General features: G+C 33.7%; 1 protein-coding gene and 1 non-coding gene across 2 annotated transcripts; one reads left to right on the top strand and one right to left on the bottom strand.

Moving 5' to 3' along the window:
- The first annotated feature begins 955 nt into the window (after positions 1–955).
- Positions 956–1,062, top strand: LOC113866449. The gene has a single exon (XR_003505089.1). It is a non-coding gene; the product is annotated as a small nucleolar RNA R71 (small nucleolar RNA).
- A 13,919-nt stretch (positions 1,063–14,981) lies between these two features.
- LOC113865848 (polygalacturonase-like) lies at positions 14,982–16,522 on the bottom strand. Its single transcript, XM_027500621.1, has 4 exons — positions 16,403–16,522; positions 15,975–16,286; positions 15,351–15,869; positions 14,982–15,200 (listed from the first exon to the last, which is right to left on the bottom strand). Exons 1-4 carry the CDS (start codon positions 16,520–16,522, stop codon positions 14,982–14,984), a joined length of 1,170 nt encoding a protein of 389 aa, XP_027356422.1.

A 16,522-nucleotide genomic window follows, 5' to 3' on the forward strand; every position in this document is an offset into this window, starting at 1 on the left:
AATTAATATGAAGTTGACGAAATAAGAACAGAAATTTACCAAATTATTCATCATCCTTGTCTTTCTTCAATCTTGCTGGGTAGGGAAGTGGAGGTATGAATTATTTCACTACAAGGGGCTTTTCCACAGTCTCTTCTTGACATTTATCCTGCTCTTCAACTGCATCTTTTTCTGTTTCTTACTTCCCCTTCTCTTGTAATGTTCTGCCACTCCTTAATGTTACTGCATTGACCTGTTCCCTAGGATTAGTCTCAGTATTGCCAGACAAGCTTCCTTGGGGTCTTTCTGAGAGGAGTCTAGAAATTTGACCCAACTGAATTTCTAGATTATGGATAGAGGCTTGTTGATTTCTTAGTGCTGTCTCGGTGGATAGAAACCGAGATTCTGAGGTTTGAATGAATTTGGTCATCAGCTCCTCAAGGTTTGACTTCTTTTCGGCTGGGGGTGGTGGTTGATGTGGAGTTTGTTGAAACCCTGAGGGTGTGTTGTTCCGCATTGGTTGTTGATTGTTGTTCCACGGTGGGTTTGTATAGTTCCTCCAGCCCAGATTATTCATGCCATTATAATTTTGGTACAGAGGTCTGTTTCCTATCACATTGGCATGTTCTTCCTGAGTAGCTCGACACTCATGATTAGGGGGGCTCCTCCGCAAATATCACATCTCATTACCGGAGCAACTTGATGGTTAACAGATAAACCATCAATCTTCTTTCCTAAGGCTTCAACTTGCATTGCCAAGGATGTCACTGCATCAAGACTATAGATCCCCGCCGATTTTGCAGGTTTGGATCGAGTGGAGCTCCACTGATAGCTGTTCATTGCCATTTCTTCAAACAGTTCTTGTGCAACCCTTGGTGTCTTGCTATTCAAAGTGCCCCTTGCTGCAGCATCTATCATTTGTCTTGTGGCTGGGTTTAATCCATTGTAGAAGGTTTGCACTTGAAGCCAGTCCGAAATCCCATGATGTGGGCATTTCCGCAACAATTCCTTGAACCTCTCCCACGTATCGTATAACGTCTCTGTCTCTAACTGGTAGAAGGAAGAGATATCATTCCTCATCTTGGCAGTTTTAGCGGGACGAAAAAAATTTTGCCAAGAATTTTTCTGCCATAGCCTCCCATGAAGTGATAGATCCTCGCGGGAGAGAGTTCAACCATTGCTTTGCTCTGCTCCTGAGAGAAAATGGGAATAGCCTCAAGCGGATTGCATCATCAGTAGCTCCATTAATCTTGAAAGTATCACAGATCTCCAGAAAATTAGCGATGTGAGCGTTTGAGTCTTCATCTTGCAACCCATCAAATTGAACAAACTGTTGAACCATCTGAATAACATTGGGCTTTATTTCAAAATTTCCTTGCATATTCGGATGGACAATGCTAGACTCTGTCCCTGTTAATGATGGACGAGCATAATCGGACATGGTCCTTGGTTGATCTTCGTTGTTTGCCATTCCTTCCATGTGGGTTTGTGCGATTTCCCTCTGTACTAGCAGTCGCCTCTCTTTCCGAATTTTTGCAAAGTTCTTTCGATCTCTGGGTCGAATTCAAATAGTTCTTCAGACAGTGCAGTAGAACGGGTTCTGATCATACACCAGAAAAATCAGCTCCTAAAAAGAATGAAAGTAAAAATAGATAAGTTAATTCAAGACTAAAGAAATAGATAAAATTAGTAAATACGAAATCAAGGGAATCCTAATTAAACAGTCCCCGGCAACGACGCCTAAAACTTGGTGTGTAAAAATTGAATTACTGGGCGAGTGCACCCGTTGTCGGAGCAATATTATTAAAATTAAGTACCAAGTGTCGTATCCACAGGGACTGTTATTAAGAAATTTTTTCTTAATTGCGTAATTGTTAATGAATATGAAAAATAAACTTTGTTGATGAAATTGCTAAAAGTAAAAGAATAATAATTTAAAAGAAACAGATATTCTTGTGAAAATAAATTATAGAAAATTATAACTAAAGGTATTCAAAAGAAAAAGACAAGTATCTAGACTGTAAATCCCCTTAATATCCAAATAACTGAAATTCTTCTTCAACTACTTAGTTCCAAACCCTTATCGCTGCAGGAAATTCTAATTTAAATCAATACCTTTCTCAAGGATAATGATTCCTAACCCTCAGTTGATTAATCGGAATCTCTTCCTTAATTAATACCCCTAGGTTGCATTAAGTTCATTATGAATTCCATAATTAGGATTAATCCTAATACAGAAAACTCACGTCTTTCTATCTCTAGAAATACATTCAAGTCTTTTTAATTGAGCAATGTTAATTTCATGCAGGAATTTTACTCAAATTTAAACAAGAAAACAAGATAGAAGCAATTTGATACTACTCAATTAAACTCAAGAGAAAGGAACATAAAATAGCATTAGAAGAATTCCAGAAAATTTAGTCAATTAGGATTTATTACATCTAGATACTCAAAGGAAAGTTAGAACCTAAACATCTTTAAATTAAAATTACAAAAGAGATAAATTAAAACGCTTGATCCTATCCTCCTGCCGTCTCTGAGTCTTTCGTCTCCAAAAACTGCCTCCTCAGGTTTGAGTTCAGTTCTCCTTTTATAGGAATTATCCTAGGGTTAATTTTCTCGCAAAAGTTAAATTTATGACGCGCGTAAAAGTACACGCCCAAGTACACGGCCATGTACTTGGCCGTGTACATCTCTGTTTTCTAATAGACGCCCTTCAGAGCTTTCTATAAAAGTACACGCTCATGTACACGGCCATGTATCTGGCCGTGTACATCTCTGGTTTTGATGATACACTTCAATTGACGCGACCAGTGAGATACACGCTCATATACACGGGCATGTACTTACTCGTGTATATCTCTAACTTTTTTGTGTGTTTTAATTCCCAATATCTTTTAAAGCTTTCACTTCTTGATCTTTTTTCCTGATATGAATAAAATGAAATTAATAATAGTAAATTTTCTCAATGAATAGCTTAAAACTCTCAATTATCATTCATGAATTACAATGTATGATCAAGTATAAAAAGCATTTATCAGCCCTTTTCTTTGAATTGCCTTACTACCCCTCTTACTATACCTTTAGTCCAATCAGGAGCCTCTGAATTTTCTTCGCACTCTAGTAAAGGCAAGGTCCCTATGACCTTCGGACCTCCTTCTGATATTGGACTCGACACCACTCTTGAATTCGTTTGGAGGGATGTGGGTGTTGTTGAGTCATCCATTCGGCCCATACCTTGCTCCTTACCGAGAATTCCTTTGCTGCCCACCGATGAAGCTGGACCTTCCTTCCGTTATCCGTCTCCACCACCACCAGCCTCACGTTCACCACCTCCCACTTCGGGTGGATTGATATGATAGTCCACCCTCTCCGCAACCTCAGCCACACGAAGACCCGCTTGATTCCGATGGGATTGAGTCGGACCCTAGCGAAGACTCTCTTCCCTTGAAGGCTTATGATTTTATGTAACTATAGATGTGTTACTGCTTGTAGGATTCTGTTTTAGGGGTTTACTTATTTTGACAAACTTGACATTATGGGCTTATTTTGAGATGTATTTAATTTGGTGAATATGTTGATCCTTTGCACTTTATATATATATATATGACAGAAATATACTCTAGCATTCCTTTATTGCATGAAGGTTTCCTATTTGTGTTTCTTTTGGATTAATTATATCATGTGTTGTATAATTTCGTGATATTGATTGTGGCAAAGACTAGAAATTATTTAGTGAGCTATGTGCGGTAAGTTCACTTTCAGGTGAAAAGGGATTTGAAGATTCCAATTTGGATGGGTGCTTGAAACTGGTATTAATTGGATAATGTAGGATTTAATAACTTGATTTTGCATGTAATTTTAAACTTGAATTATTCAGGAACTTGTGATTGAATGTTTGGTTGTACATACAAAGATTACATTCTTCCAGGATATTAATGTTCATGATTGTCACTATCTGGGTCATTTGTCATCATGTTTCCAATTAAAATTTTTTGCTATAAATCATTTCTGGTGTAAGTGGAAATCTTGTAATTGGGGTGTTACACAAAATATTATAGATTACCTAATAATAAATTACAGGCCTAACATGTTTTATTCTCGCTATAGCAAGAGGGCAACAGAGAGAGATTGTTTTGTGGGTGTAGTATTGCTGTAGCAAGAATATGCAGAAACCAGTTCACAATTTTGTCTGGTGTTTTCGCTGTAGTGAGAAGGGGTCTCGCTGTAGCAAGAATATTGCGATACTTTGGGTATTTAAGGAGTTTAGGGTTAAGGAAATCGCGTTTTGTACTTTTCCTCCGTTCTCTCATTCGATTTTCTCAATCTCTAGCCTTTTTCACCGATTAAATTGTCTCTTAAGCCGTTTGTGCCCTAGATTGCCCTAGATTGAAGGTTGGAATTGTGTTTGGAACATTTGGAGGTAAGTATTATGAACTAGAGTTTTCAATTTTCGCCTCCTTCCTTGTTCTTTTGAGTTTTCATGGAACTTTTTCATGTATCTAGGGCAAAACACTATGTGAAGAACATTTTCTACTATTATTTCGTGTTGGGTCTTCATTCCAAGGTAAGGAGAGTTGATCCCAAACCCTAACATCTCTTGGGTAGTTTAAAATGGAAAACCTTTACCTACTTTAATAACTATCCAAATGTAACTTATAATAGAGGTTCTGACTAAAACTATCTTTCAGAAATACTATGATTTTAATAAGCAAACATTCTTTGAGAGTAGTTAAGAATGGTTATTTGATGTTTTTGGAATAGTGAGCATGTTGTTAATAATGGATTATGCAAAACTTTAGAATAGACGACCTTATCATTACTATAGAAAGGTGTATGTTAAATTATACGATTGGGCTGAGCCTGGAGGTGTCCGATCTCCGACACATTGTATTGACTTGCCTGACGTATGGATTTGTTTGGGGATTTCCTGTAATTGAATGAATGTTTGTTGATGATTGAGGTATGTGAAAATGATTGAATTAGATTGTTAATGAAAAAGTGTTATGTTACTATTGAATGAAGACATATTTTGATGAAATGAAATGATGTGATATAATGGGGAAGTATGAGAAAAGTGATTGTAATACAGGAGTAGGGATGGTTAATGGATGTGATTATTATAATACAGGCGTTGTGGTACATCTAAAGGGTGTATTCATAATACATATATTGTAATATGATAAATTCACATTTTACCATAATTTTTAGTATAATTTTGTTAATAAATAAGTAGTAAAGTGCTAAGTAAACTTGAAAATATCATAAAAATTTCATTAATATTCATAATTGTGTAAATAGTTTTGATTTTTAGATTTTTAGTCCAATTCTGAACAATTTGACTTAAAAGTGACTTAATCCTTGTGCAGAAGCTTGAGCTGAGAATTTGAGTTGAAGATTGAAGTGAAGAAAGTAGAGGAATTGATCTTAAAAGATGAAGAATCAAGTGTTATATAAAGGGCGTAATCACTCTGAGTACATAGAGTGAACACTTTGAAGAAGAAAATTCATAAAGATCAAGAGAGTAGCTACTTCAAGTGTTCAAAGTAGCTACGCAATTGAGCGCTTAGCCACTTCAAGTTCCCAGAGTAGCTACGCAGTGCGCGTAGCCACTTTAAGCGTTTAGAGTAGCTACGCCCAAGGCTAATTCAGAACTACATAGTGCACGTAGCTACTTCAAGTGATCAGAGTAGCTACGCAATTGGGCGCTTAGCTACTTGAAGTGCCCAGAGTAGCTACACAGTCAGCGCATAGCCACTTCAAGTGCTCAGAGTAGCTACGCAAAAATAACATAATTTTAAATATTACTTCTAAGTGTCAACTTTGGACGATTTGAGTTCTTAAATCAGTTTAGAAGCTTCTAGATGACCTTTGATGCTAGAATTCTCAGAGATTAACATGTAGAAAGGAAAAAGGCGGGAAAAACCATATAAATAGAAGTTAGGGTTCAGAAAATGGGACTTTGGTTCATTTTTGTTATTTTTCACTTTGTAACTATTTTAACTTCCAAGGGAAGTCAGAGAGAGAGATCGGGAGTGACTTTCAAGCTTCATTTCTAGAGGAATGAGAGTGAAGATTAGGTCTTGGAAGATGTTCTTTTGCTTCTTGTCTTCTTCTTCTCTTACTTCTCCTTCTTCCATTGTAATGTGGTTCTAAACCTTTTTGGTTAGGGATCTATGGATCCAGATTTGATGTTGTGATGTAATTGTGGATTGAATCTTGAGATTTTAATTGAATTGAGTATATGATTTTGTTTTTAATGTAGTTGTGGACTAATCCTTCATTCAATTGAATTTAGAGGAATTTTTAGCGATGAAAATTGAGTTTATTTCTCAGATTTAAATCATATGCCTAGGTTATTGAGATCTTAGGAATAAGTATCATGATCTAGTAATCCTATAATTTCTGGAACTTAATGCAATATTTGATTAAATTTCACCTAAGGGATTAAGGAAGTTTAATTAGGTATTAGGATCAATGAGGCAAGGAATTGTCCTTTGGTTAAATAAGTGAAATTGATTATCAATCACTTAAAATTCTCAAGAGTTCAGAACATGATTACATTGCAATTGAAAATCTGGTGAAGTGATTCCTAACTATTTTCCATATAGCATTCTTAATACAAAATTCATATTTTGTTTTTACAGCAAGTTTATTACCTTTTATTGTCTTTATTTCTTACTTTCACATGTTACAAACCCCTCAAATGAATTGTTTTCCTCAACTAATTGTTAAATTGTGAAGTGGTAATTGAAATAAGATCCTTGTGGACGATACTTGGGGCTCATATTAAATTCCAAATTTTATTACTTGTTACAACTACCTAGTACACTTGTGAGTTAGTTCTTCAATTTTGTAACATAATGCACCAAGTTATGTGATCAAGACTCATGTATTATAATTGTTGCCTTGTGAAAAGGGTGTGGAAAAGAATGAGAAATATTGGTGGTGAGTTTAGATAGCTACAGAGATACACTGGGAGTATAGAGTCCAGAGAAGATTTAGGAAATCTTGAGAAAATGAGGGCGGTGAATGCTCAGTGTGAACGAGTGCATAATGATTTGTTAAAAGTGAAAGCATTCACAGGCCACACACTCATTTTCTGACGAGACTCCTAACTATATGATGAATTCATATTTTTACTGATATTTTAGCATAATTCTAACACATTTGATAAGAAAAATATATGAAGAAAGCAGAAAAACTTAGAAAAAGAGAATGAATTGAAGTTTTCTTTGAATTTGTAGTTATCTTAGCAATTGTGGAATTTTTGCTTAGGAATTAAGTTTTTAATCTTGTTTTTGAAGGAATAATTCGAGCAAGATTCATGGAAATGGAGGCTTGATGACAAGGAAGAAGAAAGAAGCAAGTCTGGACTCCAAAAACATAAGACCAAGAAAGTGCAGACTGGGCGTGATCACTATTGTCAGTAAAAGTGATCACTCCAGAGTTCAAAGAAGAAGAAAGTCTGGGCGTTATCACTTTTATCAGTAAAAGTGAGCGTTCCAGAAAGACAAATATCAGGAAAAGTTCTGCGTAACCACTATTATCAGGGAAAGTGAACGTTCCAGAGAGCTTTCAACCTGGCGAGTTGCGCATAATCACTTTTATTCATAAGAGTGATCACGCGCAACCACTTGAGCTCTGCGTAGTCACTTTTATCAGCAAGAGTGATAGTTCCAGAGAGCCTTCAATATCAGGAATGTTGCGCGTGGTCACTTTTTCTCATAAAAGTGTTAACGCGCAACCATAAACCTTCTGCGTGGCTACTATTTCTCATAAAAGTGATAACGCGCAAATCTGGGAAATTCTATAAATAACAGAAACGTGCAAATTTTTCGGAGTTCAGTTTTATTTTTCCGTTTTTCTGTTAGATCTTGTTGAGAGAGATTGAGAGAGAAGATTGAGGTCAAGTCTTGAAGCTTCCACAAAGAGGAATCGGATTGGAGCTTCCGGCTATGGCTTCTTGGAGTTCTTCTTCTTCTTCTTCTTTCTCTTTCTCTTCTCTTATGTTTGAGTAGTTTTCTTGTAGTTAGGGGTTTATGGAACTCGAATTGATGTATTGATTTGACTCTTGCTTTTGAATTTTGAGTTCTTGGATTAATTGAATTGTGAATTCTGCTTTTCTTGCAATCTATGAATGGAAATTCGTATGATTCATCAAAGAGGAACAATTACCAATGGAAGTTGGATTTGATTCTCCGATCTGAGTTAGCAATCAAAATTTGGGGATTTCTTAGGGATAAGGAGACCTAATTCTGCAATCTTAAGGTTCTAAGTCTTAATGCAACTTGAAATTGAACTTCACCTAAGGGATTAGGGTGGTTTAGTTGCTTGTTAGGGTCAATGAGTTAAGGGATTAACCTTTGGCTATTAATATGCGAACTGATTGTCAATTAACCAAGTTCTTGAATTTCCAGAAGCATAATTGAATTAATATTGACATTCTTGTGAAGTAAATTCCTAACTACCTTTCAATCCATTTCTAATCTCACATTGCATTCATTGATCTATTTTTCTGCACATTCTTCTTTACTCTTAATTGCTTTGGTTTATTGCTTTTGTATGTTACAACTCTTCTCCCAAATTCGTATGGTTCGAATGGTTACAATTTTGTGAATTGATACTTGAAATCTAAATTCTCTGTGGAGACGATATCCTGTTCTTAAAAATTACTCATTACTTGCTGCAATACTAGTGCACTTGCTAGTGTTTAGATTGCTAACAACACTATACATTTGCTAAAACGGGCCGGTCGGCACACGTGTATCTGTCTTATTATGGCTAACCAACGGCTATCTAAGTTATGAAGTCCTCAAGGGATCCTAGGGGCATTGAATATGAAAGTGAAATTGATGTGAAAACATGATGTATATGAAGTAGTATAGAAGTTGTATGATTATAATATATGCATTGTAACACATCAGTTGATGTTATGATATATGTGTTATAATACATCGATGGGTGTGATTAGGACACATGTATTATGACATATCAATTGACGTGCTATAATATGTCACAAAGCTGAGAGAACACTAACTAGCAAGTGTACTAGGTAGTTGTAGTAAGTAATAAAATTTGGAATTCAGTTTGAGTCCCAAGTATCGTCCTCAGGGATTAGTTTTATCAACTACCACTTCACATACCAATAACTAGTTGAGCCAAACGAATATTGGAGATGTTTTGAGTCACTTGAGAACAAAAGCAATAAAGTTCAAAAATCAGAAAATAACAACAAAACAGAGTGACAAATTTTGAAATGAAATGATGTGTGAATGGAGTTAGGATTGATTTCACCTCTTTATCAATTACAAAATGGAAGTAGATCTGAACTTTAAGTTTCTTAATTGATTGATGATCAATTTCACTTATTTAATCAAAGGACAATCCCTTGCCTCAATGATCCTAATATTCAATTAACTACCCTAATTCTTTAGCTGTAAATCAATCAAACATTGCATTAGGCATTGGAAATTAAGAGATCACAAGATCACGAATTCTTGTCCCTAAGATATCCATAACCTTGACATTCAATTCAAATATGAGAAATTAACTCAACTTGCATTGATGAAAATCCTCTAGGTTCAATTCAATTGAATGGCTAATTCAAGAATTGCATTAGGGAAAGAATTAAACGTTCAATACAATTAAGATCTTAAAATCCAGATCCACAATCAATTTACAATATCAAAATAGGATCCATCAATTCATAACAAAAAGAAATCAGAACATGTTCATAGAAGAAAAAGAGAGAGAAAGAGTAGAAGAAGAGGAGCTGTATAATTTCTTCATAAATCTAATCCCTAGCCAGATTCCTCAAGGTCCAGAGCTTGGAAGTCGCTCCCAATCTCCCTCTCTAACTCTCCTAAGGTGTAGAAATGAAAAAAATGAGAAAAAAAAAATCCAAATTTCTGGACTAATCTCTTATTTATAGAATTTTCTGCCTTTTTGGCATGATCACTATTGCTGACAATAGTGATCACGCGCAACCTGCTTTACTAGAGACTTCTCTGTAACGATCACTTTTGTCAGCAATAGTGATTACGCACTTTGCTATGCTGGGGAACTCTCTGGAACGCTCACTCTTGTAAACAAAAGTTACTACGTGTGCTTTGCTTTGCTGGAGAACTCTCTGCAACGATCACTTTTGTGAACAAAAGTGATAACACACAGGTCTTTCTTTAATATTAAGCTTCTGGAACAATCACTTTTGTGAACAAAAGTAATAACGCCCAACTCTTGCTTCACCAGACCTTGTTCCTTGATTCCAATTTTTATTACTTTCTTCTACTTTCTCTCTTGATCCTCCAACCTTATGATCTCAACTTAGAGTTTCCTGCAAAATAGGTTCTAATCAATACTTTTTACATAAAATACACAAAATCTAAACAATTAAACTATTTAGAAATGAATTGAACATTCTAGTATTTTTATGAGTTTTCTAGCATTCTCCATCATGTTTTTCATATGAAATGTATTAAAAACTAAGGTAAAAACTAGTAAAATCTGCATTTATCACAATACATGTACTATCACGTACAGATTAGTAGAAAGATGCATGTTATGAAAAGTTTACAAATTTGATCAATTGTTTGTCTTGGGTGTACTCCTTTGTGATAGTGAATTGTATGATTTGAGTGTCATTGTCAATTTAACCCATGTTAGAAAATATTTTAAGTATTATATATATACATAAATATGTGATTATTTTGATTATGTTATATAAGAAATTTAGTAGAGCAGAAAATACTCACCTTTACTAATATTTTTAGGTAATGAAAGTCGTAACGCCTTATATTTCTTTCCTCAATATATGATAAATTTTCATAAATATTTAAATGGCAAAGTAAATTTTCTTTCAACAACTCTTTAATGAGAAAGAAACAATGAAATGATATAAGGTTCATAGAGTAAAATTTCATTAATTCATGAGTATTTTTAGAAAACATAGATCCTAAAATTTTCATCAGCAACAAAAAGAAATAGTAGTTTTACAACTGTTTTAAAGGATGCTATAGAACTAAAAATATCCATTACATAACTTAAAACAACTAAGTCCTATAGCAGTTCTCATCCATCCATGCACTGTGAGCCTGGTATTATTCGTCCTGGTTTCCTGAAAATATTGTGTAAGGGTGAGTCTCTATCCTACCACTCATGCATCACACATGTTCATCACAAAACACATCTTATTACGGTTAAAGAAAACATCATGGCATTACATATCACAGTGTCATATAAAGCATGTTCTCATCTCAACACGTATTCTATTCCAAACAAATTCACAATTTCTTTTTCTTTCTTTTATCTGCGCTTACCGCGCCCTGTAGCCACAGTTATCCGATGTCTCTATCTCGAGGTCTTACACATCCATGTAAATAGTCGCCAGATGGCCCAATGCAATAGACAACCCCTTAGCAAAGGTAATGGTCAGGAGTCAAGTCGGGAAACGAGTGTGTGGCCATGTGGTGCATTCGAACACAATATTCTGTGCACAATCCCGAATGTCACTCACCACCCTGCATTTCCCTAAGATATACCATATCATCTCCATCTTCCACTCCCTAGTATATCTCTGGAACTATTTACATATCCTTTTTCCATCTCATACTCTTTCAAGTATATTCACATGTTCACATATGCCATTTTTCATGTTCACATATTTTTCATTATATTTCCACATACTTTTCATCATATACATCAAACCATGGCATATTCACATTACACATCATTTTTATATGAAACACAATATATTCAAACATGAAACATCCATCTCTTTGTATATTTCATATCACAAAATCATAAAATCATATCAATCATCCTCAATATACCTTATCATGCCTTATTTGAACATAATATCACATTTTCACCATGTATTCATCATAAAATTACATAAACAACCAATTATTCTCGCTTTTCATCGATTACTTTTCATAAAATAAGGATTATTCCACATATAATCACATATATGACAAGATCTATGAGAATACAAATAATAAACATAACAAAATGATAAAGTAGAGCCCCCTTACCTCAAAACAGAGCTTTTACAAAGATTTAATCGAAGATTTAACTCTAAAACGAAGTTTTTCCTAAGAACACATGAACATCTATAAGAAAAAGAATAAGAAGAGAAATGAACGGTAAATCTAACTTCAAACTTAGAGAAACTTACTTGAAATCCTTTAGAACGGACGTAGAATCAAAGATCTGAAGAGAAATATAAGTTTAGGAGGGTTTAATATGAGAAAAAATGGTGAGATATAGCCTTAGAACCTTTGAGAACCTTGGATAGGAGTGAATATAAATTCTATCCAAATCTATTCCAATTATAATTTAACAAACCTTATTTTATTTAAATCAAAGTATAGGATGTTACAAAAGTAAAGAGATAAAGATGTTTGATTCGTCCTAGGATCATAATCTAATAGTATTGGAAGGAAGACTGCTCTGTAGGGATTGTGACACCTAGGCGCTAGGTGAGGGTGGGGAGTGACCGCCGGTGCAATGTAGCACGGACAAGGAGCGACTACCTAGCAGGCTTCCGGCGGTAAGAGGCACATGAATGAATCGAACTTACATCAGAATGAGAGGGGGATCCAGAGACTGTGTATATAGTTAAGGATAGATTAAAGGAATTGATTAGGACTACCTATACCAACAAAATGCATTTACTTTTCTGTGGCCTATCACTTAAGAATTCTAAAGTTAACTTGGAGCAATTATGGGATGGGTGACCTTCTGGGAAGTGTGTGAGTGAGGACAAAGCACAGTGAAAGTCTCGTGTTGATTTATGGAGACAGTTGTCAATCCTGAATAGGATGTCGGGCTGTTACAGGGACTGAGATGATTTAAGAAATTGTATTTCGTGTTAACCAAATTTAATGATAGATTTTAGAATTCATAATACTTGGGCAATTTCGTCTAATGAATATTTTGAAGAAATACTCTTAGTGGAAGCTTTAAATTTCATGTATTCAATATGAACCCAATGATTTGTTAGAGGTAAAGCTAAGTTTTATTTATTACTTTAAAGCTTCAAAATTATTCCTTTGGAAGTTTTAAATCCTTTTAGAATTTTATGAAATTTTCATAAGAAGAAAGTGTAAGTTTTGTCTTTATTCAATTCTCAAATCCATGAATAAGAACAAAATTATTATTTTTTATTTATTTGCTATAAATTTATTTATTTTGAATGAAGAAATTGAGGATGTAACATTATACTACTTTGTCAAAAAGTGATATCTCTAGTGAATGTTATTTGGAGTTGAAAAAAATATGTCAAATGCCACCTGGTAGTTGAAAGAGAAAATGAAATTAATTTATTTTAATAGGGTAAGTTGTAACATCATTAAGAAGGGAGAAAATTTATTTCTTAAATGTATTAATTAAGTTATATTGCTCAATACAAAAATTTTGGTTAATGTAGAATTTTAGTAGGTAGATTGTTAATTAAGATATATTCAATTTTGGTTAATTTAGAATTTTAGTAAGTACAATGTTAATTAAGATCTATTCATATAGGGACTTAATTTTGCTAGATTAATTTAGAAAAGGCAAAAGTCTTTTTTTACCCATGTAATTTTGATTAAGTGTAATTTAAACTCAGAGCATTTAAATTGTGCAAAGTATCCTATACTTATCAAATTGTGCGAAGAAACTCTTTTGTTATTCGGACAATCAATTTGACCATTAGCTCTCGTGTGTTTAGTATGCATAATTCATTGGACAAAAATACCTTTATTTAAAAGAAAAAGAAAAAAATGCAATTTACCCCATGTACTTATAGTCTCGGCAATTTCGGCCTTGAAGTTTTAAAGTATGCAATGCGATCTCTATATACCTGAAAAGCATGTAGGAGTACCATTTTAGACTATGAAATCACTAGACTACAATTGTTTCACATCTACTCAATTTACAACGATGTTTTGTTTACTCTTGAAAAGGAAAAAAAAAATGAAAAATTACTCATTTTTATTAAAAGAAGTGCATTTTGACAGTTGAATATTGTCATCTAAGGTTGACTATTAGTCACAACAATCATGTTTGGTAAAGCCTATGTTACATTTTAAGAGTTTATTTGTAGCAAGCTTAAAATATATTTGTATAACCTAATATAAAGTGTTGAAATATGTCTTCGTATCAATATTTCTTAAAATTTTATAAGGTATCTAGTAATATAGATTATATCTAAGAATAGTTTACAACTTAGAGATTATCTCTTAGAATTTATTTTTTTTACTTTGAGCTATATTTTTAATATCTGATGATTTATTTTCTCATTTAGTTAGCATTGTTAGTATAATTAGTGTAAATGTTTTAGTTTACATTGTCAAATTAAATCTCACTTTTAAAACATCACAGAACACAAACTAGCTTTTAATATCTTTTTTCTTCATGCTCTCTAAACCTAAAATACTTATTACTCATAAAAGACAATCAACAATTAATGGCCTTATGTTATAATATATAGAGTATGCATAACACAAGTTTAAGTTTGAAAGATGAGCTTACTTTCTTTTTAGTATTATAATTTATGTATTGGTCTAACTTAAAATAATACGTCAAATTATAAAGATGACATTGATTATATACATTATATTGATGGTGACTATTATAATGATGAAAGTTGATACCTAACTTATAAAATTTATGTTTCTTAGTCACTTGATATAAGGTTGGTTGTTGTCATTTAGTTACGTAATTATTTTTAATAAAATTAGAATATTAGTTCATTGATTGAACTGATTGAAATTAGATTGTAATAACTAATAATGCAATATATAGAAAAAAAAAAGAGTAAGTGAAGTCATAGTGTATATATATATATATATATATTTTTTTTTTTCACTAACATTGACTATGTAGTAAAAAAGAACTACAGTTCTTTTACATCTCCTTGCTTCACATGGGATGGTTTGTATAATTCTCGTAGGAAAAGAAAAAGAAAAATTGCATAAAATTTTATTGAAAGAGGTGTCTTATAGTTTTGGAATATCATTTTAAGCTACACAAGTAGGAGCTTTTCCTGTAATTATAGGCTTAGCATTAGCACATTTTGCAGTTGCTTCAGCTCCGTTAAAAGTGAGGTCAACATCAGTTACTTCTATTCCCTCACATGGTACACCACTACTACAGATCAGAGTCAACCCTTCTTGAGTTGCTGAAGTTCCCTTAATGTTCTTGAAGTAAATCTTGCTTATCTTAATTTTGGATGGATTCTATCATGAAAGAAATTCAAAAAATAAACAAAAATTAGTAATTTAAATCACATTTGTTTCGATTGTTTAGTTTCTAAATCGAAGAGTATGAAGGAATATAATTAAGATAATATCATTGGGCTATAAATTAATGGATAAAGAGTAAAATACCTTTTTGGAGCATTGGTTCCATGGGCAATACTCTTGATCAATAATGATAGGATTCTTGACATTAACCATAGTAAGATCTTCAAAATGCATATCACTTATAGTAATTGTTCCTGGAGTATCAGGCCATGTCTTAATCCTCACACCATTGTCAGTTTCTGTCAAAGTACAATTCTTAACTAGAAGTCCTTCTACAGGCTCTTCAGTTTCATACTTTCCAAGGCTTCCAACACTAATGCCATGACCAGGTCCACAGTTAACATTTTGGATAGTTAAGTTTTTACTACCGTCACCTATTGAGATACAATCATCTCCAGTACCAATGTTGGTGTTAATAACTTTAATATTTGTTGATCTTGCAATGTGGATCCCATCAGTGTTGAGGCTGTTAGCTGGGGCACTAATTTTGAACCCATCAAAAGTAACATTGTTGCACCCCAAAACATTTACATGAAAATTTTTGCTATCCTTGGAAGTAACGTCACGAATAATTGAATTCTTGACGAAATTAAAACCAAAATTCTGTTTGCATTTCAATAAAAGAAACTCAATTAGATTGCTATTTTGTAAAGGCATAAGTTAGGTAATATTATTATTTGAATGCCAAAATTCATATTGATTTATTACCATGCAAAGCATATGGCAATCCTTGTTTGTTGAACAATCATTAAGTTTCCAAGCAGCTTCTCCTTGACCATTAAAAACTCCACTACCTGATAGGGTAAGAGAGTCAATATATCCAAATTTGACCCACTGACCCGCATCCTTGAGGTCACTCTGGCTTATTGGTGCCTGAATCGTGCCATCAACTTTAACTTCAATAGGAGCCTTGCATGGACCTTTGACATCCAATGCACTCATTTGATATGTACCAGCAGGGATTATAATTTTGACAGGAGTAGTTGATGCACATGCTTGAGTCCAAGCAGTTGAAAAAGCCTTATGAATGTACAAGAAACAAAAACAAAAAGAACCTAAGCCATGATTTTATCCATAGAATTTGTTAAAAAGAGTTTAATAAAAAATTTTCCCTCAATTTCATATGATAATAATACCTTAGTTATATCTGTATTTGGTGCTCCTCCAAATCTTGATATGTCAAGGATTGCAGGTTGAGCTGTACCAAAGTCAATCAGAAACAAGAATAAAAATCCTATAGCATTGCTAAACTTCAT

Source organism: Abrus precatorius, unplaced genomic scaffold, assembly GCF_003935025.1.
Source record: "Abrus precatorius isolate BTA unplaced genomic scaffold, Abrus_2018 Scaffold4, whole genome shotgun sequence".
NCBI lineage: Eukaryota > Viridiplantae > Streptophyta > Magnoliopsida > Fabales > Fabaceae > Abrus > Abrus precatorius.